This window comes from Mesocricetus auratus, unplaced genomic scaffold, assembly GCF_017639785.1.
Source record: "Mesocricetus auratus isolate SY011 unplaced genomic scaffold, BCM_Maur_2.0 Super-Scaffold_100024, whole genome shotgun sequence".
NCBI classification, from domain to species: Eukaryota; Metazoa; Chordata; class Mammalia; order Rodentia; family Cricetidae; genus Mesocricetus; species Mesocricetus auratus.
In genome coordinates this window covers 22,063,412-22,091,317 of record NW_024429205.1, presented here as the reverse complement: position 1 = coordinate 22,091,317, position 27,906 = coordinate 22,063,412, and the positions used below count along the sequence as shown (strand labels likewise).

The 27,906-nt window shown below is 47.3% G+C and overlaps 1 protein-coding gene across 1 annotated transcript in view; it reads left to right on the top strand.

Moving 5' to 3' along the window:
- Positions 1 to 27,906, top strand: part of Alk (ALK receptor tyrosine kinase) — a 718,643-nt gene that overhangs the window by 623,986 nt on the left and 66,751 nt on the right. Inside the window, 2 exon segments of the mRNA XM_040730911.1 lie at positions 10,827 to 10,921; positions 11,082 to 11,210. Of these exon segments, the coding sequence (XP_040586845.1) occupies positions 10,827 to 10,921; positions 11,082 to 11,210 (224 nt within the window).

Sequence of the window (27,906 nt, the reverse complement as noted above, 5' to 3'; positions counted from 1 at the left end):
GATACAGAATAGGAGAAAGGAATGCCCTCCATGCACAGACCCACAAGTCAGTGCTGGCTGCCCTCTGCTGGAAAGGCTGGTGTAACTGATAACCAGGCTTTTGTATCCCCTCATCATTTACCCACAACCACCATGCATCTCTGCCCAGGGGGCTACGCCCTTTCCCAGCACAGGATACCTACTTAGGCCCACAACACTGGGCAGCTTGGATGCCCTTTCAGATGTGAAGATTGAGATCCAAGGTCCCACAGAAACACAGCAGCTTCTCAGTAGAAGTCCCACTTCCAACTCCTACTTAGCCAGATGTGATCCTAGGAAGCTTCTCAGGATGAAAGGGTACCAACCCTCATGATCACCCAAGCATTCCATATTTATTATTCATCCAGTATTTGCCGCCTATCTAGTGTTGACTGACGGGCTCCCATGGATACTCTAGAACAGCTTAAACTTCAAGGAAGGTTATCTCATAAACGGTTGCTGCATGGCAGAGCTGGGTGCCTTGGGAAGGGAGCTTGCGTATCCAGAGTAGCATGAAGTTTAGTAAGACTGTTAGGGTACCTTTCTTCCCAACAGGCACCTCTCTAGGTGCTAGTAGGGGACCTTTGCCTGCCAGACGTGCCACAATGTGGATTTCTCAGAAACTGTGGTCCAGTTAGATGAAACAGTGATTCAGAGGCACACGTTAAGGAAGAACAAAGACCAGGGAGTCTCTTTCAGGCAGCAGTCGCACATGGAGACAGCCTAGAGAATCCTACAGACTCCAGAGAAGTGAGAGGGGGCTGTCTCACATGCTTTCCTGAAGTGAGCCCGTGTATGCAAGAAACAACAGGAGAAAACAGAAAAGACTCCGCTCTCCCAGTAGGTGGGGCAGTGCTGCAATAGCTGGAGCTAAAACACACTGTTGACATCAGCCTGAGTCAGGACCCTGAGCCTTAAGAGAACAGTGAGTAAATTATGCCGCTAAGCCTAGCAAGTCTTCCCCCAAAAGGGGCTCAAATCCTTCATAAGCATACACATGCACACACGCGTGCATGCACACACACACCTTCATTCTCGAAGCCCACAGAGATGCAGATGAATCTTCTAGCTTCAGTGGCAGTCCTCAAGGTGAGGGCTCTTTGTAAGAAAGAGTCCCGTTCCTTCTGCCTTTGTCCTGTGCTTCTTGGGGGACCTAAAAGAACCTCACTGAGTCACGTGCATGTGCCTACTTACTTTTTTATCAAAACGTGGGCCTTCAAGCTCTCATTTTACCCCAGAGAAGCCATGCAACAGTCTTCACAGAGACACAAATAGAAAGCCAAGGAGTTCTGTATCTCAGAACGCAGCTTCTTTCAAATACCTGCTATCAGAGTCGGGACCTGACTTCTGGAATCTTGAGGATTCTAGGCAGCAGTATTGCCTTACAGGAAAAGCTGCTGTTACAAAACTATGTTATAGAGTCTGCCTGAGCTACCTGGAGGTCCTAAGGAGAAACTGTCAGCCATGAGGAGATCAGCCAACACCTAGAGGGCCAGTCACTCAAAGAGGATTCAGGCGAATGACTGGCCTGGTGGAGCAAGTCAAACACGGCCTGGGTGGAACCAGGCAGACACACAGATCATCCAGACAAGGATGTAGACCTGTGATTGACACACAGGTAAAAGGCTAATGACAAGAGGAGGGCCCAAGCTTCCATTATGAGCCCAGAGCTTCATGTACAGCACACAGGCATGGAAAACTGTCATATCTTGGACCTAGCATACTAGAATTTTTCCCTCAATGTACCCTGCCTGGCTCACCATGGTGCCCCTGGTCCTACAATGGTGTCAGAGTGTGTTGTGAGGGAAATGGTTCAGATAAAACAGAAAGGTTATGTTGTTTCCTGCAGCCAGAAAAGGGCAGAATCTACCCATCACCACCATGAGCGGGTTCGTCATCAACCCACCTGTGCCAGATGTACAGAACAAATCCAGACTGCCTAAGCAGCACTACTGCTGTGTTGATTGGAATAGCAGCAAATCTTCAGTCCCCAGAGGGCTGTATAAATGAAATCCATTTCTTTTTCATGTAAAATCAAAGACTGGCGTGCTTGGTGGGTTCAGGAACCAACACTCCGTCTACTCTGTGGCTCTGGCCTTTTCTCTAGCCTTGGGATCCTTTGCATTCAACGAACCAGTAGAAAAAGAGCATAAAGAGAGGTACTTGAAGATTATGTGTTATTACTTCTCACTTTCCATTGGCTAGAATTCAGACTTCAAGGATGCTGGGAAATGTAGTCTAGCAGCGTGCCCACATAAAAGAGACGTACAAGTAGGAGTAAGAGGGAGAGGAAAAAAGAGGTGAAAGAGAAGAAGGAGGAAGAGAAAGAAGAGGAGGAGGTGAAGAAGAAAGAGGATGAAGGAGAAGAATGGAGAAGGAGAAGGAGGAGGAAGAGAAGGAGAAGGAGGAAGAGGAAGAAGCGGAGGAGGAAAGGAAGAGGAGGAGGAGGAAATACAGCTCCCATCTGTGGGCATCTATCAGAGTGTCACTTGAGAGTACATCTCCCACATTAGCTCTGAGCACTGATCAGCCAGCATCTCCACAAGCTTCATAATTCAAAGCTGAAATCAGTTCCAGGATCTATTCTGAGGTGTGAATGTTTCGTACCCAAAATTTTATGATGCAGCAAATTCTTGCTTTCTGGCAGAAATCATCCCAGAATTTCTCTCACCAAACTTCCTCATTTCTAAAAACAAAAAATAAGCAGGAAGAGAATGTTTTGAAAAGGCTCAAGGCTGCCAAGAAAGCTTCAGACCCACACATCTGACTGAGTGTTACTATATGCCAGGAAACTCTCTCTCCTGCTGCCACCGAGAAAACCCCTGTGCCCCACACATAGAAATTTTGATTAGAAGACCACATCTTGGAATTCCTACCTTCGAGAAGTTCCCCAAATGACTCTGATGTGTGACTGTGTTTGGAAGACACTGACAATAAAATGACAGATTCAAACCTCTTGGGGGCCAGATGGGGAAGCAAGAAGTATCTGGAGATGTGTCATGGACTGTCAAATTGTCAGCAATCATATATTAAGTTCCCTCCATGCATATGGCCAGCCTTTTGCTAAGTCACAGGTTCTGAACGGCATTGAGAACACATGCATGCAGAGGCAGCCTAGCCCACTAGCATTGTGCGGGCTCCCAAGAACTCCCAGTATCCTAGCATTCAGGGTCACTTGAATGGGGGAAATGGGCTAATCGACCAGCCCTCAAGAAAAATTCAGACCTTAGCAAAATGAGAGTCAAGGTCATTCATTCCAGAGACAGCATCAGGGCAAGCAGAGACCTAAAGACGGGGGGGTATTTTTCTGTTGTTTCTGGGTTGTTTCGGGGAATTGTGGGTACCAGCTTGAGCACGGGGAATGGTATGAGGCCACGTGCTGTGAGCTGTGAGTATAGATAACAGGACCATGAAGCCCAGTGGGGCTCACTGGAGCCTTGAGTCTGGTGGAGGCTCCTGAGGAAAACCAAATGTGAAATGATCAGACCAGATCTTCAAAGTGGAACTCAGAAAGGGGGAGTCGGGAAGCCACTGCAGCAAGGGCCCTAGCTTCTGCTGCCCTCCAAAAGTTCTTTGATGCTGCTGTCTAAGAAGGGAGACTGGCTGGTGGCTCGGCATGCAATGTGCACCCAGGCATTGATATGTACAAATCCAACACCCATAACTCTAGAAGGATCTGGCCCTGTTTCCTTTCTCAGGAAATATCTCAGATCACTGGAGCAAGGGATAGATTGCTAATTCTGAGCTTATATCCCATTTCTAATGGTGATTTACTGTGACACTTGAGACAAGCTGTTGCTTTTGATGGCTCAGTTTCCACAATCAAGGGTGCAGAGCACTGAGGCAGATCGGGCCCGTGAGCCTGGTTGTTCAAAATGGCACTGCGTGAACCCCCTTTACAATAACTGAGTTTAAGATCTGCTCAAGGTTTTCTTGGTAGCATTCACAGCTCAGTTTTCAAGTCAACAGATGTGTGTGTTTGTGTTTTTCATAACTCTTAATTCTTGTTAAAATGAAGCCCTATGTTCTCAGCTCTTCTCCCCTTAGGCACAAAGTCTGGAATCTAGGGGATGACTGAGCTTCTAATACTTAAAGCTAAGCAGAATCCAACTAAACATATTTTGTCCCCCAGGAGAAGCCCATGGACATCACTTCTGCCCTCCCTTCCAAGCAAATGACTTACACATCTTCATTTGCACACGAGTCCCAGACCCACATTGCCAGCTGCCTGGTTGGCATCTCAGGACATCACAGCATGACTCCCACATGTACCTCTGTCCCTAGCTCCGCCACTCTCCAAGACCTTCGTTTCTCCAACGCCTTCCTTGGCTTTTCTCTCACCAGTCCCAACCAGCATGTTCCCTAACTTGAGCAGGCATTAGCTTCACAGGGCCAAAGCTAAAAGGAAGTTCAGAAGTCCCATGGTCGTTGAACAATATGAATTATACAATATTCAAACTCCTTGCGACAAGGTCAGTGCTCTGTGCTCCTGGCTGCAGGCACAGGCCTCTGACTCACAACATGGGCTCAGATGATCTTTGCTCCAAGGCAAAGGATGACATGTATAATTTGTCACACTATCCAAGGGAGCACAGACTTATCATTAAAATAGAATATGAAACAGAAACAAAGAAGCACAGTCTCTCATCCTAGAGAAAGGCGGAGGGGAAATACGAAGACGGCACTTACAAAGTCCTTGTGATTTTCTCAGGGTGTCACCAAGTCAGTAGCCCTGTCTTACGCTGTGACAGTGTTTTGAATTTCACTTCCCCCAAGCAAAGAAAACTACCAATCTACCTCCATCAAGATGTTCTCAGGAAGAAGGAAATTAAAGCCATCCTTCTCCTGGGTCCTTCGCTTTTGGAAGGCTTCCATATCTGGGACCATCTCAGTCCTCCAAGCCGCAAACCAATAGACAGAGAAGTCCTGAGACATAGGGGTGGGCAGGCCAGTCTCTAAGAAGAGTGGACTTGGTACCTTCTAACCTAGTCTTCCACAGCCTTGGTTGTCCCAAAGGGCTTGTTGAACAGTGGAGTGTGTGTGATCCTAGATGAGACTCAATGAGTTAGATGGTTCTGCAACAGATGACAGAAAACGTGACCTGGGCAATGAGAGTCCTGCTCTTTCCTAGTGTGTAACTGTCCAAGGGAAATGATGCTCCCAAGAGATCTCTGACATTCTTCATATCCTTTGGTGGATTCTTACATGCTTGTCTCTGCTTGTCAGTGTGTGTGTGAGTACACAAGTTGGGGTGGGAGTAGGGGTGAGTGGAGGCGGGTGTTCTCATGTTCTCTCTATCTCTACAGCTCCTCCTCCTTCCCTTCCTCCTGTTCTCTACCTCCCTCTATGTCCTCTTAACTCCGTTTTTCATTCTGCTCCCACACAGCACTTAGCACACAGTCGAGCCTGTGGATCGATCAGTTTTGTCTACAGCTACCTCCCCTGCTGGGCCTGAGCTCCATAAAGCAAGACGCCTTTCCTTTGATTTCTTCTTGAACCCTATTCCCCACACTAGAGTGCAACAGATATGACACAGACTGAGGGAATGAGATAGCCAAGAAGGAACTTACAGAAGACTGTCTTCCACCTGTCTGACACCTCTGGTTTCTCCTTTTCAAGAGACATCTCTGGTTTTCTCCTTTGCACTGCCATGCAGGTCCCAAAAAGTGAGCATAGAAAGCCAATGCTCAGGTGTGGAGACGGTTCACTGGGTGACAACACTTGCTGTGCCCTTGCTGAGGACCTGAGTTTGAGAGTCTAGTGCCTGCAAAGCACTGAACATGGCAGTACCCACCCGTAACCCCAGCACTGGAGAGGGTAGCGAATCCCTGGAGCTTGCTGGCCTCCAGCCTAACTCCAGGTTCAGCAAGAGACACTTTCTCAAGGGAGAGTGACAGAGCAGGGTGCCCGGTGTCTCCCGCTGGCCTCCACATGCACACACAGAAATGCACATGCCACCCAAACAAAAATAAAAATAAACAAGAGAAAGCCAGAGATCGGGAGCCTTGACCTGCGGGTGTGGAAGCGTTTCTATGATTCTCCATGCAGTTTATCTGAAGACGTTTCTCCTCTCCTCTTTCCAGAAGGCTCCCTCACCACAACCAGCCTCACTGTGAAATAAAGAGCTCTCTGACCCTTGGCAGCCCTAGAAACTCTGTATTGACTTTTCTCCTGCTCTTGGTGTTATGCCCAGAGGAGAAACCAAGTCTCAAGGTGGTAAATTGCCTCAGAGAGTAGGGCTGCATGAGATGGGGAAATGCTCCCAACTCAGCCTGACCTTCAGCATGGCCTCTTTCCATTCACACTCCCAGCACCTGTACACATGTCTAGCGCTTGCCTGCCCAGATTCAACCAGGGCTGGTCCTGGGAACCCAGTGCAGCCCCTCAGCCCCTCCTCTGCAGCCGGTAACTGAAGTCAATTATGCAGATAATAGGATGGATGTGGCAGGGCTTTTTCATCACAGACATTATTCTAATAGACATGCATACCGCAACCCCAGCCTTGCGACAGTCCATTTCAGAAGACTTTTACTGAGCAAATCAACGGAGCAATAAGAAATGGGAGAAAGTGGTTTTCTCTCAGCAGCATCTGCCAGTCCTGTCCTAAGCAGCAAGGTCCCAGACAAGCCCCAGCTATGAAAATGGACCCCCTTTCTTCTGAATCCTACTAACTGGCCAGGGAATGAGTGTGAGCTATGGTTCCATCACATGCCTCTTACACCACCCAGCGCCCTTCGCCTCTCTCACCGAAGCCTTGTTAGTCCCTCAGTCCATATTCAGACACACACCTTTTTGTCAGCTACTTAGAATCATTAAGTGAGCTTAATTAGGTTTGTCAATCCCCAAGGCTAGGAAGATGGCGAATAAGGCCTCATATTCACTGCCCATTAACAGTCTGTTGCTTGAATGAGGCGGTGCGTGTTTTCGGGGCTGTGCGTGAGCAGCATCCACAAAGCCTCGGCAAAGATCTGCTGGGTGAGTTCAGGAAGCACCCACTTCCAGAGTTCTCTCCTTGAAACCTGGCAAGTGACCCACACTATCACCTCCCAGAATCCCCCTGGACTAATTTTCAACAGGCTGTCTATAAAGCTAGCACAAGATGGAAAAGTGGGTGCATTCTTATGCAAAAGCAGACTTGAGCCAAGATCTCTAGTCAAGGCTGGTTTAGACAAGAAAAAAGAAAGAAAAGAAAACTAGGGAAACCAGCACCAACTCCAGCATTCACAAATCTACTTTGGAGGAACAGAAAGAACCAAGCAGATCGATGGTTACAGGGCTGGAAGCCAACTCTACACAGAGAGCAGGAGGAGCCCCCAAAAGCTTACCCTACCTTTTGCTTAACCAGATGCCCCCCCTTGAGAGGTAGAGGGAAGTCTCTTCTAGCTCTGAAGACAGTACTTCCCCTCCTATCAAGAGTGAAAGCATTGGAGCAGGGGCAAGGGGTAACCTGTATGCTTGTCTGTTGTAGTCTTAGCAATAATATGCCATGCATCTCAATTCCCATAAGTCCTGGGATGCTCTACCTGTACATGAGCATAAGTGCTAAGACCTAAGGCTTGAGGCCACAGCTCACTCTGAGAATGACCAGCTGTCTGTGTCTTTGGGAAGCTGACCATGAAAGAGTAATTGAACTGGAAAAACTCAGAGCCTTAAGGAAATCTTGCCCATATCCAACTGGGAGAGGCTATCAGAGCCTCTTCTTCTATGGTTCTGCCGAAGACACTCAACCCGACAGCATCCAAGGTAGAGAACCTAAATCACAGCTGGCCTAATGTCCACACCGTCTCTTGGCCAGTTCCCTCACAGAAGCAAACTCCTAGGTGAGCCATGCTCTACATCCTATGCCCATCACCTGCTACTCCAGACCCATTCCCACATCGCCTCCACTTCATCTCTGTCCCGTCATGCCGTTCACCTCTGTCTGACCTTCAGCTACACGTGTCCCACCTGTCCCTTACCCGAGTGTCTGGCCGTAGAAGGGACAGAAGCAGCATCACTTGTGTTCATGGTGCCATCTGATTGAGTCTTCCCTGCCTGTCCTGAGTGCCTCTGACAATTCCCACTGTCAGCTAAATGTTTTTAAATAGCAACTTCCACTGCCATCATCTTGCAGAATGCTTTAGAGATTCTTGTATTTAGAAACCATTCCAGTCCCAGCTTGCATCATGCCATCCATGTTAAGAGGCTGTTAAGGAACTTTGCAGCGCTAATCTCTCAGTCGTGAAAAATGAAAGCAGGAAATGCAGAGCAAGTGAGAAGACTAGAGCTTTCCACCAGGGTCCATAGAGAGAACCATGGAGGTCTTGACTCTTCCCTTGCTGACAGACATACAAATTTATTTCCTTGCACCTGAAGTCCTTCAAGGAGGTGTTCTGATGATGCAGCTTAGCACTGAAATCAACATGTGGCCTGGCCCCTCAGCCTATAGATTATGGATAAAGAGGATGACCCGGGAGGAGAATGAAAATGTGATTGTTATGGGATCAATGCCTTCTACAGTACAGGATATCTCACATTCCCAACCAAAAAACATGGTCCTTTCTAGTCACGCTTTTCAGTAGCTTTATAATAATAAAATTATTATTATTACTATTGGTTTTATTATTAATTTTTGTTTGGTTTGGGATGTTTTGTTTTGTTTGAGACAGGGACTCAGTTAGCCTAGGCTGGCCTCAAACTCACTGTTTAGTGGATAATGGTGTTCAACAGGCTCTTCTTTAGAGTCAAAGCATTTGGGCTCTCTAATTGTGACCTTTAGACTGAAATGGCTATATGTGACCAGGTTCCACAAGATAGATGACGGCAGAGGCAGATGTGGGGATTAAAGCAGTTGAAAATAATTGGTCACAAACACATTGTTTAGATAAAAGTTCATATCTAATATCAAGGCTCTTCTCCAGTGGAACAATAATGGTCCTTTGGCCAGAAAGAACTAAGCCATCATCTATCACTTCTAAGTGTTGACCAGGGTTACATGCTCAGTCATGCTGGGATCTTCCACCTGGCTGCAATCCATGACCCAGGCATGTCCAGGCTTGTCATATCAGAACAAGACACTGTCATCACACTAAAGAAAAGCTCAATCAAGTTACAAAAAAATTTCCTGAAAACAGCCTCATGATGTTGTAAGTAAGCTTATGATTTTGTGTGGGGTCATGATTGCATGTGTCCCAGGTTGAACATACAGGGAAACGGCACTCCCTTCTTGAGCTGAGGTCTAGAGAAACAAAAGGCCTTCCCTGCACATTTCTTCCTGGGTGCCTCTTCCATCTCCCCAAAGAGTATTTCCCCTTGTCCACCACCTACCCTGGCCCACATCATCAGCCTGCATACTCTCTACACATAACTAGATAGATAGATAGATAGATAGATAGATAGATAGATAGATAGATAGATAGATCTTTCTCTCTTCGGTCTGTCTGTCTCTCATCCCTCTCCATCTTTCTCATCCCTCCTTACTCCCCAACAGCGTTGGCAAGCTATAATTTACATGCCATAACATTTACCCGTTTTTAAGTGTGCAAATCAATGTCTCTCAGCAAGTTTCTAGACTTCTACAAAGAATACTACAACCTAGTTTCAGAACGTTTCCATCACCCCAAAATGAGGCTTCATGCTAGTTAGCAGTCAATATTGTTCCACTGCTAGCCCCAGGCAACCACTAATCTGCTTTCTGTCTCTACAGATTTGCCTATTCTAGATGATTCCTATACAGAGAATCACTCAATGTGAGGTCTTTAACTTACTGTCTGCCTTCCTTAACTTTGCATAATGCTTTTGAGAGGCATCTATTTTACAGCATGTCTCCTGGTCCATTCTTTTTTATTGTAGATTAGCATCCTGATGTGCGGTTATATAACCACATGCGCTGTATCCATTCAATGATTGACAGCCATGGCTTCCCTCTCTTAGCATTTCAACAACCACACCAGAGACTGCACTCTATTCACTAGGTCGTTCTGGATCAACTTTATGAAATCTGGGGAAAGAGTGTTAAGGGTTCTCAGGACATGATCCCTTTATCGCAGATGGTGGTGGTTGACTGACAGTAGCCTTCCAGGTAGGAGATTTTCCAAGAAAACAAACCAGGAAACAAATGCATCCATACATCTTTCCGTTTATCTCAGCCTCATGCTTTCCCTGACTGTAGTCGGAGGACCTGAAATGGCTGGAAAGAAACATAATCTCAGTGAGTTACTGTCCAGACCTCATGACCCACTGTGGCTTGATTACAAACATTCCCAGGGGAAAACAGTCAATCATCTAATATTTAACCCCCAATCGGGAAAACAGTAACTAATACTAGACAAGAAAGACCTAGGATGCTCAGTACCTCTGTTGTGCAAGAAATTGACCCTTTGGTTGCTGGTTAATGGGGTCAAGCCGTGGAAGGAGCCCATCTGACTGAAGCAACAGAGACACTGAGGGGTTTTCCATCAGTTGGTACCATACAAAAGCACTTTAATGTTTGAATAGCGGCTTCAGCCCACCCATGGGGGAGCATGAGCAGGATACCAAACCCACTCATCTCTACACACCCAGAAAGTAAATGTCTCCCAAGCTCAGAGCTCCAAACTGACTTTAAAGGCCTTATATCTGCCATATGGAGCACCCCTTCAGAAAGGGTTACACTCTGTTACAGAGAAGGGGAAGTTGGGAAAGGATAAGCCCTGTTCTCTTACCGATGCTTTGGGATGAGGTAAGGCTGATTTTTACAAAATCTGTCAGCACACGTGTGCCGAATCTGACTCCTAGGACTTGACCTACCCTAGAGGTTCCTAACATGCATTCTTTTTAACACTATACAGGTTCTGGCTGCAGATAGTCACGTGGTGGGGTCCAGGATCCGGGGCAACAGTGGCATTTGACAACATTTCCATCAGCCTCGACTGCTACCTCACTAGTGAGTTTACCCTGGTACTTTGTTCCCTTAACCCAGTGACCCACAGTCTCATCTCTAGAACCCCCTTCTTAGCCATCTTGCCTCTTCCACTGTGCAACCTCTTCTCTCTTCCTAAAATTGACTCTGCCTAACTCAGCCCACTGGGCTTTCTCTATCCTAGTCAGTGGGGAGGATAAGATACCCTCGAATGAGGCACCCAAATCCAGAAATCTGTTTGAGAAAAATCCGAACAAGGAGCCAAAATCCTGGGCAAACATATCAGGATCGACTCCCATCTTCGACCCTACAGGTAAGGGTTACTTTGGCACCAGCTAGAAAATTTGAACAACATTATTTCTCGCTGCCACAGGCAGAAGAATGGCCTGTGTTGTGGCTGGGGTGGGCACCGTGGTTAAAAATAACGGTTGGTCTCCAGGAGAGACATCACCACCTTTTGTTACAGGACCCCAAGAAGAAGCCAGGTGGGTCTCTCATCGCCTTAGTAGTGGTGATGAGACCTAACTAACCACTGGAAATGAACAAAAGAGCAAGACACAAGGCGGTGGCCGTGGTTATGGCACACTGCTGTACACAAATGCTGTAGAGGTAGAGTCAGGAAGGCGATGGATTTGAAGCCACCTTTGAGTTTCACCTTTAGGGGCCGAGAGAGATGGCTCCATCTGTAAAGTGTTTGCCACACAAGCTCCAGTACCCAGTTCAGAGCCCTGGTACCCATGTAAGGAGCCTATCACAGAGACTCACACCTACAATCCTAGCACTGGGGAGATGAGGCGGAGGAAGGGAGGGTCCCTGTGTCCTGTAGCTTGGTGGGCAGGCAGTCTTACTGAGTGGTGAACTCTAGACTAACTAAGAGAGCTTGTATCAACAAATAAGATCATCTGAAGTCAACCTCTGGCCTCTGCACACTTGCACGCACACACACGCGCACACACACACGCACACACACACGCGTGCGCGCACACACGCACACACACGCACACACACGCACACACACACACACACACACCATGGGTCCTTGTTTCTAAGTGCCCCCCCCAAGTGTGTCCCAAAGGCTTTGGTACATGGGTACTGGCACTTCTCACATGAGAAGCAGCACACAGCCTACCACATCCTGTTGTATACATCTTGATTAGAATAACAGCATACAGATGATAAATCTGTAATGTCTACTTACAAGGTAGAATCCTGGTTCTGTGCAAAGTACAAAATAATTAGAAGCTTGTAGCTTTGACACCAAATTGGTTAGCTCTCTGTTCATTAGCTAAATTTTAGTTTTGCTTTGTTTTAAGAAAAAAAGACAAAAGCTGCTTGCAGCTGGCTCTCACCCCTTACTGGTTCCTGCCTGATCTGGCCAGCTGCCTGGCTGGGAAGGGGGGTCTCTTTTCACCTTCAACAACCCCCCCAAAAAAAACCTTGTAACCCTCCCACAGTCTACCTGGGAACCTAGCCTGGAGAGCACTATATCCTGTTAGCTGCCATGACTCACAGAAATATCTAGCCTGAGTGAGGACCCTTCCCATTCATCCATTCAGTGTCCCTTCCTGTCACCCATGCCTGGGGGACTCACCTCTGTATACTGCCTTGTGATTAGCTAGTGCAACTTACAAATCCATCAATTCAGGAAGGGGAACACAATTTCCTTTGCATTCCCTGTGGTAATTAAACATGGTGGCAACCCTCACCCTGGCCTCACCACCAAACCGGGACTCCAAAGGCAACTACTGATTGATTGGTGGGCGTCTGGAAGCTTGAGCCAAGTTCTCTAATGTCAACAGTCACAACACTACACCAGCATTTATGAGCAGTGGTTTACCTGGCCTGAGTCTAGGTCATTACCACATAACTAACTCCCACTGTCCCCAAAAGGACAATCAATTAAGGGCCCATTGGCCACTCAGACAAATAAAATCACATGGGATCTGGGAAAGGACCATGGCTCCTACCATCTCCAAACAGAATTAGAAGCAAACAGCTCCTAGAAGGCTACTGGAGACTTCGGCTAAAACACCAGGCTACCCTAGTGAGCAGCATTTCCTCAGAACTTAGGCAACAGGCTCCAGGTCAGAGGGAAGAAGAAAGTACTGAACCAAAATGTCTGAGAGTAGCCTTGATGTTCCCTGGGGATGCTCTAGGGCACTCAATATGGAGCTGTTCTTTTCCCTAAGAACCTATTGCCACATGAGGAGCCGCTAGAGAAAGGGGCTCAGGCCATACAACCCTCCCCTCACGTGCTCTATTGAAGGAGGTATCTGTCTCCACCATGATTTGGGTCCCCTGGCCCCATCTCAATGTATATCCCTCTAGATGTATACTGGGGGTGCAAAGGGGATCTGTTTGCAGGACAAGATTTCTGGGAAGAAGGCCACTTCCCACAGGTGTGTCTCCTGAGTCACCGGACTTAGCCTTATGGTCAGGGGGAGGGTCCTACCTAGCCCAGGATTCACCTGGCTTTCATCCAGACCCAAATGCTGTCCTTGCTCATTCCTTCCTCAGCCCATTCTGTGCTCAGAGTCACTGAAGAGCACAATACCAGGATGGAGCACAAAGAACTCATAGTCTGGACGGGAGAGGGCAGGTAGACGATGATTTAACTGGATCAGGAGGGAGTGGAGGGGGCCCTGGAAAGGCAAGGATGGGGTGCATCCACTCAGTAGTAACCACCCAGCATGCACACAATCCTGGTACCTCCCAGTATCCATCGCTGCGTGTACCACAGCAGGGAAGGGGGCTGAGCAGCACTGGCCACACTGACGCTTCAGATGCAGGGTAGCAGGGCAGGGGGCCAGCAAGGTTTGTCTGCAATGTCTGGCTAGATCCAAGCTCAGAGCGCTGACCTGGGAGGAGAAAGACAGAAGGGGGAGAGAAGGGGGAAGGGAGAAGGGAAGAAAAGAGGAGCAATGATAAAGGAAGGAGAGGGAAAAGGGACAGGAACGGAAACCAGACAATGCCTGCCCCTGAGCTAGGCTTTTTCACAAGTCACCTTGATCCCATACTGGCCCAGGGTGGTGACTTTTACTGCTATTGAAGGGAGAAGAAAGATGGAATAAAAGGAGACTGTGAACGCACGGCTGCTAGGAAGGGGGACCAGGATGTGAACCCAAAGTCTGTAGTCTTCTCACCGGCTCTCCAATCGGGGAGAAGTGCTGTGTGGGAAGGAGGTAGGGGGACAGTCCCAAAGAAGAGCCCCTGCGTGAGCCCTAAACAGCCAGCTCCCGACCCTCTGACAAAGAATCAAGGCGACAAGATAATAAGATTTTCTCTCCAAAGTTCAGCGCTGTCAGTTTGCACTGAGTTGGAACAGGAGTGGGTGGCATTTCAGCTCTCCTCCAGGCAGTCAGCACAGAAGCGACTGAAGACACAAAAGCCAAATGAAGCCAGGCCTTTAGAAAACTATTACTGCCAATGATCCCCAAACCCCTTGCATCCCACCCTCCCAAGCCATTCGGGCTCACTCCAGGGGAGTGAGTGACCGGGGAAGCCACCAGCCCAGGGGCGTAGGGAGGGGGGGCGGAGGGGGGGAGCCTGACCAGGTGGTACACTTGGCCTTCTCGGAAACCTCTGAGTCACTTTAGCTAATCAGATGAAGAAGCTGGAGGAGAAAATGGGGCGAGTATTAAGTCCCGGGAAATTACGTTTGTCAGCTTCGCACATGCAATTACGCTAACCAAATGGTAGGGCTAATGCAATTAGGACTAGGCTCTTCTCTCTCCCTCTCCCTCCAGCCCTAACTCTCCCCACCTCCCTGTCTCTGTCTTTGTCCCTGGTGGTAACGCATGATGCTGCCTCTGAGCAGGTACAATCAGGCTCTGCCAGTCCCCCCTCCCTAACAAGTTCAGTTGAGGCTCCGAAAGCTCCGGGGCCCTGAACCCCAAGCCCCTCTATCATGGGCTCAGATGTGGCATGGGTGGGGCCAAGGGAAACTCAATGCCACAATTTTGGAATCTTGACCAAAAAAAAAAAATCACAACCTTGCCTCTTCCAAATCTAGCCCTGGGTTTGTTTACCATTTCCAAGTATGCATCTTGAACAAAGAGGGAGAAAAACAAAACTGTGTAGAACCCTGAGCCAGTGAGGTGACTGGTGACCCATTTGATCCCTGGAACCCAGGATGGTAGAAGAGAACCAGCACCTGAAAGCTAACCTCTGACCTGCACACAAGCGCCATCACACACACACACACACACACACACACACACACACACACTTATGGTTATATATATATGTGTGTGTGTGTGTGTGTGTCTTTTATATATAAAATATGCATTTGTATAGCCCTGAAAAGAACTCAAGTCTAGGAGTCAGAATCTCCATGCTATGCCCTGACCAGTTGACACTAGCCATGATCCTAGGGTGGTTCAGCCTCACAGGGCCTTGCTCTGCATGCCAGCAAACACGCAGGGGTGACTCTTACAGGAGAGGCTGGTGTGAACACAGGCCAGGAACAGGTGCCTCCCATTTTGAGGAAGTCTAGCCCACCATTTCTAAGAAGCCTAGGTCTAGGGGACTGAAGAGATGACTCAGTAAAGGGTTTACCACAGAAGCATGAGGATCTGAGTTCAATCTCCAGAAACCAAATTGTAAGAAGCTGGGCACACTTGCAACCCCAGCACTGGGAGGTATGGAGGTATGGGGTTAGCTAGTCAGCCAGCCAATCAAATCAGTGAGCTAGTCAGCCAGCCAATCAAATCAGTGAGCTCCAGGCGAATTAGAGACCATGTCTCAAGATACAAGATGAAAGGCACCTAAGAAACATGTTGGCTTCTGACTTCCACACTCATGCACACACATGTACACATGCACATACACACATGCACACATGTGCACACAGGTGCACATGCATCTGCACACACACACATGCAAACACACATGAACATTCATCTACACACACACACACACACACACACACCAGGGGTTGGCTGAGGCGATCTGGAGTAAGCTTTCCTTGTCCCTTCTCCCCAATTAACCTTTGGTTCGGCTAATGTCCCCAGAAGTCATGGTTACAGACTGTCCATTTCCACACATGCTCCTATCATTCAAGAACAGATGCCAATTCCAATGAGAAAGTTCTATGTGTTTCATATAAATTGATTGGGTCTATTTCTACTAAATGCATTATCCATTCACTCAGAACAACTATCAAAGTTAATAGAATTTGTAGCTGGAGCCATTATGCTCCATACGCACTCTTCTGGGGATGACGACATTGTTGGAAGGAAGTCTTCTCAGGGTCCAGTCTCTCTTTTAGAACCCATCTTCTCATTTGATGGGAGTCTTTGTGTGCCGTGGAGCCTTCTGTACTCAGACCCTGTAGACTCGGCCAAGCTCACTATGGGGGCAAACAACAGTGACACACCCACTAGTGAAGCATCCTTTGCCTTCTGATTAGCCCTATTTCTAAATAAAGACTGGTTAAGGGCGTTCTAACATATTCTGTCCTCTCTTCCCTTGATGGTATTGTAGACAGCACCATGGCAGGTTAGGGATAGGGAGGAAGCCATGTTCCCAACTTTAACTCTTCGCTGGGTTCTAGTTTAGGCAGCAGGGGTTCCAGTGTATGAGAATGTCATGAGACAAGGCAGGAGACCAAGAGGGCCTACTCACCCCGGGCCAGGGTCTTGGACAAACCATAAATGCCTGATCATGGACTTTCCTGCTCTAAGAGTATCCTCACCTCATCTTTATCAGAATCCCGTCTGAGAGCCACTGCCCCTATGTGCTGCCCATCAAACATACAGACTCCCGGGCTCCTGCATGCCTGTGGGATACCTGGAATGGGATGTTAACCATCCACATTTTGCCAGGTGGTGGTAGTGCACACCTTTAATTCCAGCACTCAGGAGGCAGAAGCTGGTGGATCCCTGTGAGTTTGAGGCCAGCCTGGTCTACAGAACGAGTTTCAGGACAGCCAGAGCTGTTACATAGAGAAACCCTGTCGTGGAAAAATATCCGCATTTCTCACAAGCCCTTCAGGAATATCTCACTAGCAACAAAGGTTAGAAGAAACCCAGGGCTTCAGACGAAGCACCCTAACCTGGAGTATATGGTGGAGTGAGGCAGGGTCATGGGGCATCTTTCATCTGCGAAGGCCTGGCACCATGCAGCCATAATAACCACAGCTCTTTAGGTGGTGCCAGGAACCAGGAGCTGGGCTGAGCTCTGGGGCTGCCTATCTCACTTGCTGCTATGATATTAACCCCTTACAGACTTGGGTTTACAGAGATTAAGCGACTAGCCCTAAATTACACATGTGTAAATGACTTAAAAATCTATGTCTTAAGATTCACATAAAAAGTAACATTTTCTAAACCATTATGACACCTAGAAGAACAAAGCTGTGGTAATGTAGCTTTAAAAGAGCCACATCATTGGAAAGGTCTTCCAGAAGCATCTTCCTATTGAGAAAACCCCTGGTTTGTTATGTTAGTTTCCTGTGTTAGTCTGTGTCAAACTAATCTGCCTCTTCACTAACACATAAGACAGCATGCTAGGCAAACAGCACACACACAAATACCAAGAACGTTGATCACTGAAGCTCATTGGAGTACCCCCATGCACCCCAGCCTTCACCGGTGTACTTCCCCCCAAGTGAGGAAATAACTCTTTAAGGAGTGGAAGGCATGGCGTCGTAGATACAGCCCTTGCAACTCATTCAAAGACCGGCCATTTTCTGGTTTTAGATTATTACCTCCTTAGAATAATTATAGTAATGGTTATGCATGAAGCACCTGCTTTCATAAGGCTCAGGGGCTCCCAGTCACTGCACAGGCTCAGCACCCTCTGAATTAACATGTCATTCTTCATTTGGGTATGTCTCCCTTCCCCGGGAGCCAGCGTGGCTGTGTTCCAGGAAGAGAGGCGATGTGGAAATAATGTGTGATTCATGATTCTCATCACTGAAATCAACAAGTTTCTTTTAGCAAAAGTGGCTTTGCATGCTGAGGAATCAGTCAGCACCCCAACTCTAATGACCAGGGTCTGCTTGGTAGCCAAGGAAGGGGACCTGCTGACAGCAATTGCATGGAACTGGAGATTGGGTTTAAGACATCCTGTTTACCAGAAAGAAAGCTTCTTGGGATATTCTAGGCATCTGAACTCTGGTCCTCATGCTTATATAGCAAATGCCAACGGTTGTAGACCACCATTCCCACATGCCTCCATTGCACACAGACCATGTCTCTCTTGTGTCATCCTTGAAGACCTCTAAAGATGGATATTAGCTGAAGAAGAAACATAGCATAGCTGTGGTGTGTGTGTGTGTGTGCATGCATATAAGTACAAGCATTTGGTTCATGTAGGTGTGGGTTCATAACTGCACAATGACCATAGGAGGAAGCCAGAAGACAACCTCAGGTGTTAGTCCTAAGGCACCTTCCACCATTTTTTGAGAGAAGGTCTCTCGTTAGCCTGGAGCTTCACCATATAGGCCAAGCAAGCTGGCCTATAAACTTATGGAGATCCACCTGTCTCCACCTTGTATCTCAGAATCCCTGGTATTACAGGCTTGTGTCACTACATCTGGCTGCAAGGTTCAGGCGTCCAAAATTCACATTAAAACTGGGAGGTGTGGCAGTTCACCTGCAACCCCAGCATGTAGGAGGTAGAGACAGGGGGTCCAAAAGAAAACTGGCCAGCCATATTGCCAGAAGAGTGGGCTTCAAGTTCACCTGCCTCAGTATACAAAGAGAGATTGAAGAAGATACATCATGCCAACTTCAGGTCTCCACACACATGCAGACAAATATGCAGGTGCACCCACACAGACACACAAGTACCCACACATGTGCAAATATGAATACACAGACACATGTACACCAAACATACTCAGGAAATTAGTTTTATAGTATTAGTAGTGATGTCTCATGGGTCTTCTATAACTACCACATACGTTAATGCATGCCAAGTGTTCAGAAGGATGTCTAATGTAGTATGCTGGTGAGTCTTTCTTATTTTTCCTATTTATTATTGAGAAAAATGATGGTCAGAAGGCAACTGGCTCACCCTACTATCTCCAGTGTCAGGGTTCAGCGTCAAGGCTGCTCACTCCAAAGCCTTCCCCACCACGCACCCATGCCTGTCAGAATGATATCAACCACTACCCGATCACTCACTAGTGTCAAGGCAGAGGCTGTTTTCATTTTCTATTCAGAGCATTTAGGTCAGCCCTCAGTGCACAAGACAACACTGCTTCCCCTGAAGCCCAGTCCTGGAAGAGCCTGTGTTTTCAATGAAACAAGTCTGTGTTGGGTACCTGCACTGTGCCAAGGCCTATATGGCTGGGGGACAAAGCAAGCACAGCTCTTGCAAACTGTACCACCAAGAGCTGATCCACACAAGCCACTGTTCCCATGCAGAATTAGGACAAGTGCCCTGTCACCACCACACAGCTCTGACTTCATCCTGCCTAGATGGTGCCTTACACATCCTGAACCAATCTTCTTCTTTCTTCTTCTTCTTCTTCTTCTTCTTCTTCTTCTTCTTCTTCTTCTTCTTCTTCTTCTTCTTCTTCTTCTTCTTCTTCTTCTTCTTCTTCTTTCTTTTTCTTCTCATTCTCATTCTTATTCTTCTCCCAGTTCCACCTGGCGGTGGTGGCGCACGCCTTTAATCCCAGCACTCCGGAGGCAGAGGCAGGTGGATTTCTGTGAATTTGAGACCAGACTGGTCTACAAAAGCTAGTTCCAGGACAGGTTGCAGAGCCACAGAGAAACCCTGCCTGGAAAAACCAAAAGAAGAAAGAAAGAAAGAAAGAAAGAAAGAAAGAAAGAAAGAAAGAAAGAAAGAAAGAAAGAAAGAAGGAGGGAGGGAGGGAGGGAGGGAGGGAGGGAGGGAGGGAGGGAGGGAGGGAGGGAGGGAGGAAGGAAGGAAGGAAGGAAGGAAGGAAGGAAGGAAGGAAGGAAGGAAACCCAGTTCCTAGAAAGCAAGTCCTCAACTCAGGTGGCATTGCCTATGATGTCAGCACTTAGGTGGAAGAAGATGAGTAGCTAATTCAAGGTGATCCTTGTTTAGAGAGTGAGTGTGAGGTCAGCCTGGGCTACCTGAGGCCGTGTGTTTAAAAGGAAGAGAAGGAAAAAGAGGAAGAGGAGGAGAAAGCAACGAGCATAAGCTCCACACTGTCACTTTAGAACCCCACACATCACTCTAGTGAGACCCTAGTCTGATGCTGGGGGGAGGGGCATTACAAGCTCCTAGCAAACACCTAAGGGACACCTGGGCTACTGCTGCCACCCCAAGCAGCAGGAGGAGCCACCACCATTCTCTCTCCCAGCTGGCCTTGAGAAAACATGCCGTTTTCTCCCCCCCGTTTGTTTCGGTGACAGGTCACATAAGTGGGAGACAGTAGATGATCCAGGAGCTTTGGGCTCGACATGCCTTGATTAACATCGTTTAGCTCACGACCAACAGAACACAAAGGCCCTCCGCCAGCCACACAGAAAGCAACTGTATAGGAAGTCCGCTCCAATCACTGTTTCCCTCCCAGACTCAGCCGGGAGCCCAGCCCTGTGTCCCTGGTAGCCTTTGTCTTCTCTTGCTACTCTAAAGTTTCGGTGACTTTTACAGAGAAGTGTTGTATTTCCTGATTCATCTGGGCCAGGAGGTAAACTGAGGCTCCGAGAGAAGCACCAGCATGTCTTCTCTGCTTGCTCCTCCCCGGAGCAAAAGAAACACTGGGTTAGAACTGCCTTAGGCACAGAGTAAAGAAGGGAGAGGGCAGAAATCTGCCCAGACAGGGGCTCCCCAAGGGGCAGACAGAAGCAAAAGCCTTGCTATGGGCGGGCACTGTGTAGGGAGGATCCAGTACTTTGCAGCAGGCTGACCTGAATACTTGAGCCTTAAACAACACACATCTGCTTATCAGTGCCTATGAGTGGGAAGCCAGGCCCAGCTCAGGGCCTCAGGGCGCCTGCCAAGGGCACTGGGATCTCTCCTGAAAGTCTGACTGCGGAAGGAGCCGCATCCAAGCCCACCCGACTGTTGGCAGTTCCTGGTGTAGGGTTGAGAATCCCAGTTCCTAACTGGCTGGAGGCCACCATCACCCGTTCCTGCCGCCCTTGCAGTCTGCCTCCTTCCAGGTATGATATGGGCAGGGAAGGATGGAGAGAGAGTAAAGGAATCTGCTAGCAAGGCAGAAGTTGTAATCTTGAAAATGGCGTCCTGTCACCTTGGCATAGTCTCTTGGTAGAAGCAGCTCACAGGTCTCCCCAAGGGTTACACAGGTGTGAGCCTCAGATGGCGACCAGCTCAAGTCTACCTACAGTGGCTCTCATCGGAGCTGCCACATGGAGAAACCCTCAGAACCCACTGAACTCCCAGGCTTTGTCCCAGAAGTGTCTATTAGCATCCCTTGGGCATTTATCTATTCACAAAGCACCTACTGAAAGCTACATAACACCAATATGGTGGACACAAAGCACCTACTGAGTGCTACATAACACCAACACAGTGGACACAAAGCACCTACTGAGTGCTACATAACACCAACACAGTGGACACAAAGCACCTACTGAGTGCTACATAACTCCAAGACAGTGAACACAAAGCACCTACTGAGTGCTACATAACTCCAAGATGGTGGTCTGGCAAGGGGCCTAGAGACCAAGGCTGTTTCTCAGAACTGACTGTTGCAGTAAGAAAATGAGATCATTTCTAACAGGTGATCAGAGACATAAAACCAAATATTCATGTGAAATGTTTTGTTACTGTTAATACTGTCATCAAAATATATAGCCAAAAATATTGAGCAAATTCACTCCCATGAGAGCTGTATATTATGTGTGTGTGTGAATTATGTGCATATATTTTCCATTTTATTTTTTTTTTACTAAATTCTGAGAAAATTCTAGTTTCTTGCCATTAAAATCTAACCATTTTTTTAGTGGAGAGAGGAGACAGTATTGTGCATTTAGAATCCACTAAATCAATTCCACAATCCAACCAATTGCCTATTTGCAAGTAAAGGCATTATATTTACTTGTGTGTGGGGAGGGGTAGATGTCTTATGAGAGGTCCTGAAGGATTGCCCCATATGAACCTTTTCATCCATATTTATTGACAGAGGGTCTGTAGTCTTCCAAAACTTGTCCAGATCTTAGAAATCACAGAAACTCCCGAACTTTCTCCATGAATTGTTTTCCAAATAAATCCCAGGTGACTGGTCCTGAAAGGCCTGATTTGTTTTTAAGAGTGAATATTGACTGTGAGTTCACAAGAAGGTGAAAGCAAATCTGTTCATCTGATTATTATTGTTTTAGTAAGTGACTGGCAGGTTTAATGATCACACTCCAGGATTAATGTTAGCGTGCAAAGAAAACAAGGCAGAGCCCTGGGTTGTCTACCAACCTGCCTAAGGATCGATAGCAAAGCTTCCACGTTGTTCGATTCAGCTACCTAGGAAAGAGGACTGTTTCTTTCTCCTCGGCCAGCCTTGTGACTTTGACTTTTCTGACTAGTTCACTCCGCCTATCAAGTGATCTGTTCCATCAACCATTGGGTAAGGAGAGTGTCCAACTGCTTAAGGAGTAGTACTGTGGGGTTTTCTCAAAGACGGCGTTCTAGTTATGTATATGTTTGGGTATGTATGAGTATATGTACACTTGGCATGAGTGTATACTGGATGGTCCTGGGGAGACCTACCCCCTTTCAGTCATGGGCAATAAACAACGTAACTTCTAGCAAGCATATAGATACACTATCAGAAAATGCTCAGTTTAACCACCTTTATTGTTCTATGTTTGCATAGACGCTTAACAGGCAAAGTCTAGGAACCCTCAGTGTTCATGACCTCTCCCTTTTAGATGCTCAAAAGGGCTTGAGAGCAGGGATGTGAGCTGGTTTCTTCTTTCTGTTGTGTTTTAAGTTCTGGTTTCTGTCTAACAGAGATCCATGCACCACTCTGTGTGTCGAGCACTATTGTCAGCTCTGGACATAAGTCAGGGAACAGAACATACTTAACCCAACTCTTGCAAGACTACGCTAGTGTACAGATTTCATCTTTTCCTAAATCGAAAAGGAAGCTAGTTGGGGTCGGAAGCAAGAGTGGCAGGGAACTGTGGTGCACGAATGTTATAACAATGAAATACTGAGTAAGAAAACTTCAGGCTATTTCAAGTGTATCAGGAAAAAATACATTTGTGTACTAATATCGGATCCCTAGGTTTTACAGCTGGGTGTGGGGGCTAGAGAAGGATTTTGGCTCTTAGCTTCTGCTTTAGCTTAGAACAGTGGAGGTAGGTTAACTGGCCAAGTTCAGATCGTGTATCTATACACTTGTTAGAAATTACTCTATTTATTTCCCATGACTAAAAGGGGTTGATCTTCCTAGGATTCCCATCTCCACCCCAGCATACACTCATGCCAAGTGTACATACATACACATGCCCAAACATATCAAGGTTCTCTGTGACCCAGTCACACACTCATAAGGTCTAAAGGCCTTGATCATGATATGTGCCAAGATACAGCAGACGGCAGAATAAAGAAGGGACTCTCCGAGCGATCTAGGATGGTAGGATGTCTCTGATAGCCGTCCCTTCACCAAGGAAGCCATGGGTCAGTGTTGCAATTTAAAAAGAGGCACAAGGGAGAAAGATGCCACGTGACAGAGCTCACGTGGAGGGGTCTTTTATTAGGGGAATGGGAAAAGGGGAAGGGGAGGGGGAAACCGGCCTCTAGGGATAGGAGTAGCAGAAAAGGGGGGGGGCAGAGAGACAGGCAGACAGGCAGAGAGAGGGACAGAGACAGACGGGGGGAGAGAGAGAGAGAGAGAGAGAGAGAGAGAGAGAGAGAGAGAGAGAGAGAGAGAGAGAGAGAGAGAGAGAGAGGCGGGCAGGGCCCTTTTAAAAGGGAGCATAGTGAACATGCACAGGTGGTGCTCTTAATGGCCGCAACTGAGGATGTATCCTGTCAGAACCCCAAGGACAGACCAGTACAGATGCCTGAATACTAACAGCCAGTGTCTCACTTCATTGATGTTACTGTTTGAAGCCTTGTAGCCAGACCTCAGGTCAGTGGGGTTTCCATTGCAAGTGAGTGGGAGGCCTTGATCTAGGAGGCTCTGATAGGTTAAACTAGGGCCCATTAAAATTTTAAAATAAAGGCTGGGAGGTGGTTGCACATGCCTTTAATCCTAGAACACAAAGCAAGTTCCAGGACAGCCAAGGTTACACAGAGGGATCCTATCTTGAAAAAACCTAAAAAATGAAAAATTAAAGTACAATAAAAGTATCATAGATGGCTGATGATGTCTATTCAGTGGTCCTCTAAGTGGCCACTGTTGTTAGTTCAGGTCCTGGTACTGTTAAGACTCACATCTCAGTGTCCCTCTTGGTCTTTTCCTTGTGATCCTAAAACGGCCCCTGAGGCTGCAGCCAGCACACCGCACTGCAGACAGGAGCCGGAGAAAAACCACGTCTTCTTGCCTCTCCCCTCCCAGTCTTGCTCGTGGGCTCAAACGTCTGGTCCTAATGTTCTCCCACAGTCTTCCTCTCTGCCCTTGGCTTTGGGATGTCTCACCTTCTCATAGGCCTCCAACTGCCTTCGAGGCTCTGAGACCCAGACCTAGGGGTCAGAACTGACTAGTTGGGCTGCCTGTCCCTGCCTGTCCATCCTCCGGAGGGGAGGGGTCATAATCCCAGCCGGCCTGGGAGGGTGGTGGTAAACTGTGAGACTTACAACCAGCAAAGCACTGGAGGCTGAGTAGTTAGGTGTGGCTTCCAGCACTGCCCTCCCTCTCCAGAGACAGGGAATCCTAATGGCAAGCAAGTCCTGTTGTCCTAGGAGAACTTAGCAGGGCAGAAATTGCTGGTTCTTCTGGCCTGTGTGTTGTAGAGCCCGTATTTGAGCTACCTACCATCACTTCCTACTTTAGCCTTGCCACCAAATCCATTACGTATAATCTGCAGATGGCTGAGTTCACAGTACCCATGTCAACATCAAATACTTTATTAGCCCAGCTCTGGCCTGAAGCCAACATGGGGATAACTGAATTAGCCCAAAGCCTCCCTAAACTTAATTTTTACAGCTCTGCTTTCAGGATAGTGAGTTGGCTTTCGTTGGTTCCCCCCCCCCCAGTGACCTTTGTCTTCTCCTATGTGTGACTGAGTTTCCCTCAGGGAGCAGGGGGTAGGGGAGAACACAAAGAATAGCCTTCACGGGCACCATTAAGCTCCTGCAGATTGCTGGGTGTCAGAGCTGTTTAGGGTAATTCCGTCCTGAAAGCAGCTTTTATCTCAGCAGCCCTGACTTGCTGCCTGCTGGTAGGGAGGTCCCTCTCTCTCAAGAGAGTTGTCACCTCCCAGCAGCAGGGGATCTGGGCCTCTGGTCTCTGCTCCAGGATGCTTCACAATTTATGAGACATCTCACCTGTGTAGAGGAACTTCATACTGAACAAAGGAGGTCAAAGGGTAAAAGCCCAGTGAGCTCTCATATGACAGCGCATAGCTAACCAGGGCCGGTGTCACCATAGCTGCTACCGCCTAAAGCCTCCTTCAGCAGAGAACAGAAGAGCCACGACGGCCCCGAGAGCTTCGTGTGGATGGACCCCAGTCAGGGGTGTCAGGGGGTAACTGCACACAGGTGCATGCGCACATATAGCATATACAAGCGTGTGTGTTGCATGCACAAACAAGTAAGTCCCATTGGAACAAACTAGAAGGACAGCAAGTGAAAACGCTGTGGGAGTGTGTCGTGGAAGGGCGGCAGCGCCATTCATCCTCACTCAGCCTCAGGCTGCTCTACCATCCCAGGCTTACCCGGTAACTCTTCACAGGATGCGTTATTAGGCGATGAGAGCAGCAACCCTTTTCCCTTCCTTTTCTATTGACCTAACAGGATTGCAAAACTCAAGCTCACTGGAGGGTGGAGATGCTACCCAAATGTACTGTAATTAAATATGCTGAGGTGGAAAGCCTAAACGCATTCCCAGCTTTGCTAGCTCAGCACTGTGGTGGTACCCTCTTAGCTGCAGTGAAACTTCCAGCCCTTCCAGCCACTAAACAGGAAATGTAAGCACATTCCAAAACTCTGAGATAAAAGTCAGGGGCCCAACAGACCATAAGTAGAGGTCCCCTCTCACATCCTTGATATTGGATGCAAAATACACTAGGATCTGCTGAAGTTCTGAGAAAGAGGAAAAACAAATGCATATAAAATATCTGCACCCAGGACCGTTTCCTGAAAGTTCAGATGGCCCTGAACAACTCATTGAACCTAGGTGGCACTCACTGCCAAGCTAAGGTTAAATTGTACTTAGTGGGGAGTATCTAACAAGAGAAAGGCATGAGAGAGCAGCAGGTTCAAGACCATGGTCCTTGGAGACGTCCCTGAAGCAAATTAGAACATCAGCTGCCAGCGGGCAGAGGTGGGTGAAAAGGGTCTCTCTGGAAAAGTATCCTAAAGGGCTGATCCTAGCAAATGGGCTGGGCTGTTATATTTTGTTTCCTCAGACTCTGGGAGGAAGGCAGTGATGGGGGCAACAACATAATTTGTTTGATGTTCTGCTTTGTTTTCAACCTCTCTAAATCATTACATAAACACAGACCTTAAATCAGACCCAAAAACCTTAGGGCAACATTTACAACAAAGTGATCTTCCAAGAGCCTCAAAATAGGAGTGAATGGAGACAAAGTATGATCTGATATTATAACCCCCCAGATCTGTGTGGCAGCAGGTATGGCTGGCGCGTTGACTTATATGTGAGTTTATGCCCAAGAATGGTAGAGCTGAGTCTTACAGTCTATTTTGAGTTCTTATAGGAGCCTCCGTACTGATTTCCAAAGCTGCTGAACTAATCTATGATCTCACCAGGAGTGTATGAGGCTTCCTTTGTCCCCACATCCTAACCATTGTTTGCTTTGTTTTCTTTGATAGTCATTCTGACCAGAGTGGAATGGAATGTCAGTGGCGTCTTAGTCTGTATTCCTGTGACGGCTAAGGATGCTAAACATTTTCATATTTCTTGGCCATTTGCTTTAATCTTTTAAGGAATATTTGTTCATTTCATTTGCTCTTGTATAGATTGTTTGGGTTGTTGTGGGGTTTGGGGTTTTTTGTGTGTGTAGGTTTTTTAGTTCTTTATATACTTTGGATAGTAATCCTCTGTCAAATATATCGGTAGCAAATACGTTTCTTTCATGGTGTGGGCTCTTTGCTGAGTAGAAATGTTTTCATTTCATACAATCCCATATTGCCAGTCCATGGCATTATTTCCTGAGATATTGGGGTCTTTTGGAGAAAGTCCTTGCCTATACCTGTGTCTGGATAAATTTTCCATGTGTATGTCTAACACAAGGAAGCTTGAAGTGTCTTGTAGAGTCATATAAAAAGACTCCAGCCTTTCCCACTAACTGAAGATACGGCAGTTTGAACTTCCAAAGGATCCTGATTATGATTAATTCAAACTAGAAAATACATTTAAATTCATAGATTCATAATGATATGCAAATATTTAATTGGGCAACTTCAGATAATATGAAGCCAATTCCATATCTTGAAAGTCAGAAACAGGGAGACAGAATTGAATGATAACACTGCCTTTATTACTCCTATCCTTTCTCTGAGTCACCACGTTGCACATGACGCCTTGTCACAGATATATTCCAGATAGTCAATGAGAAAAGGATATCACTAAAACAACATTGCTCTGTAATTTCCAGTAAATGCTTTTATACAGTGAGCATCAAGAAGAGCTGTTGTGCCCAAATTCTGAACCTCAAAATCACCAAGAGGCCCATTTCGATGGAAAAGCAAAGAATCTTTTATTGTAGATGTTTAACGAGCTAACCCCATTAGCTCAGGCCCTTCACCCTGCCATCATGGCAAATGGCTGGAGAAAGACCCCAAGCAACCTTAAGGCAGAGATCTTAAAGGGCAGCATAAGGGGAGTGTCTAGGGGTATGAAACAGTCTCAGGATTGGTGCGATTCCAGGTTTTAGTGACCTGCCCTGTGTTGATTGGTCAACTGGTTGTTATGGCCCATAGGCCCTCCCAGGGCG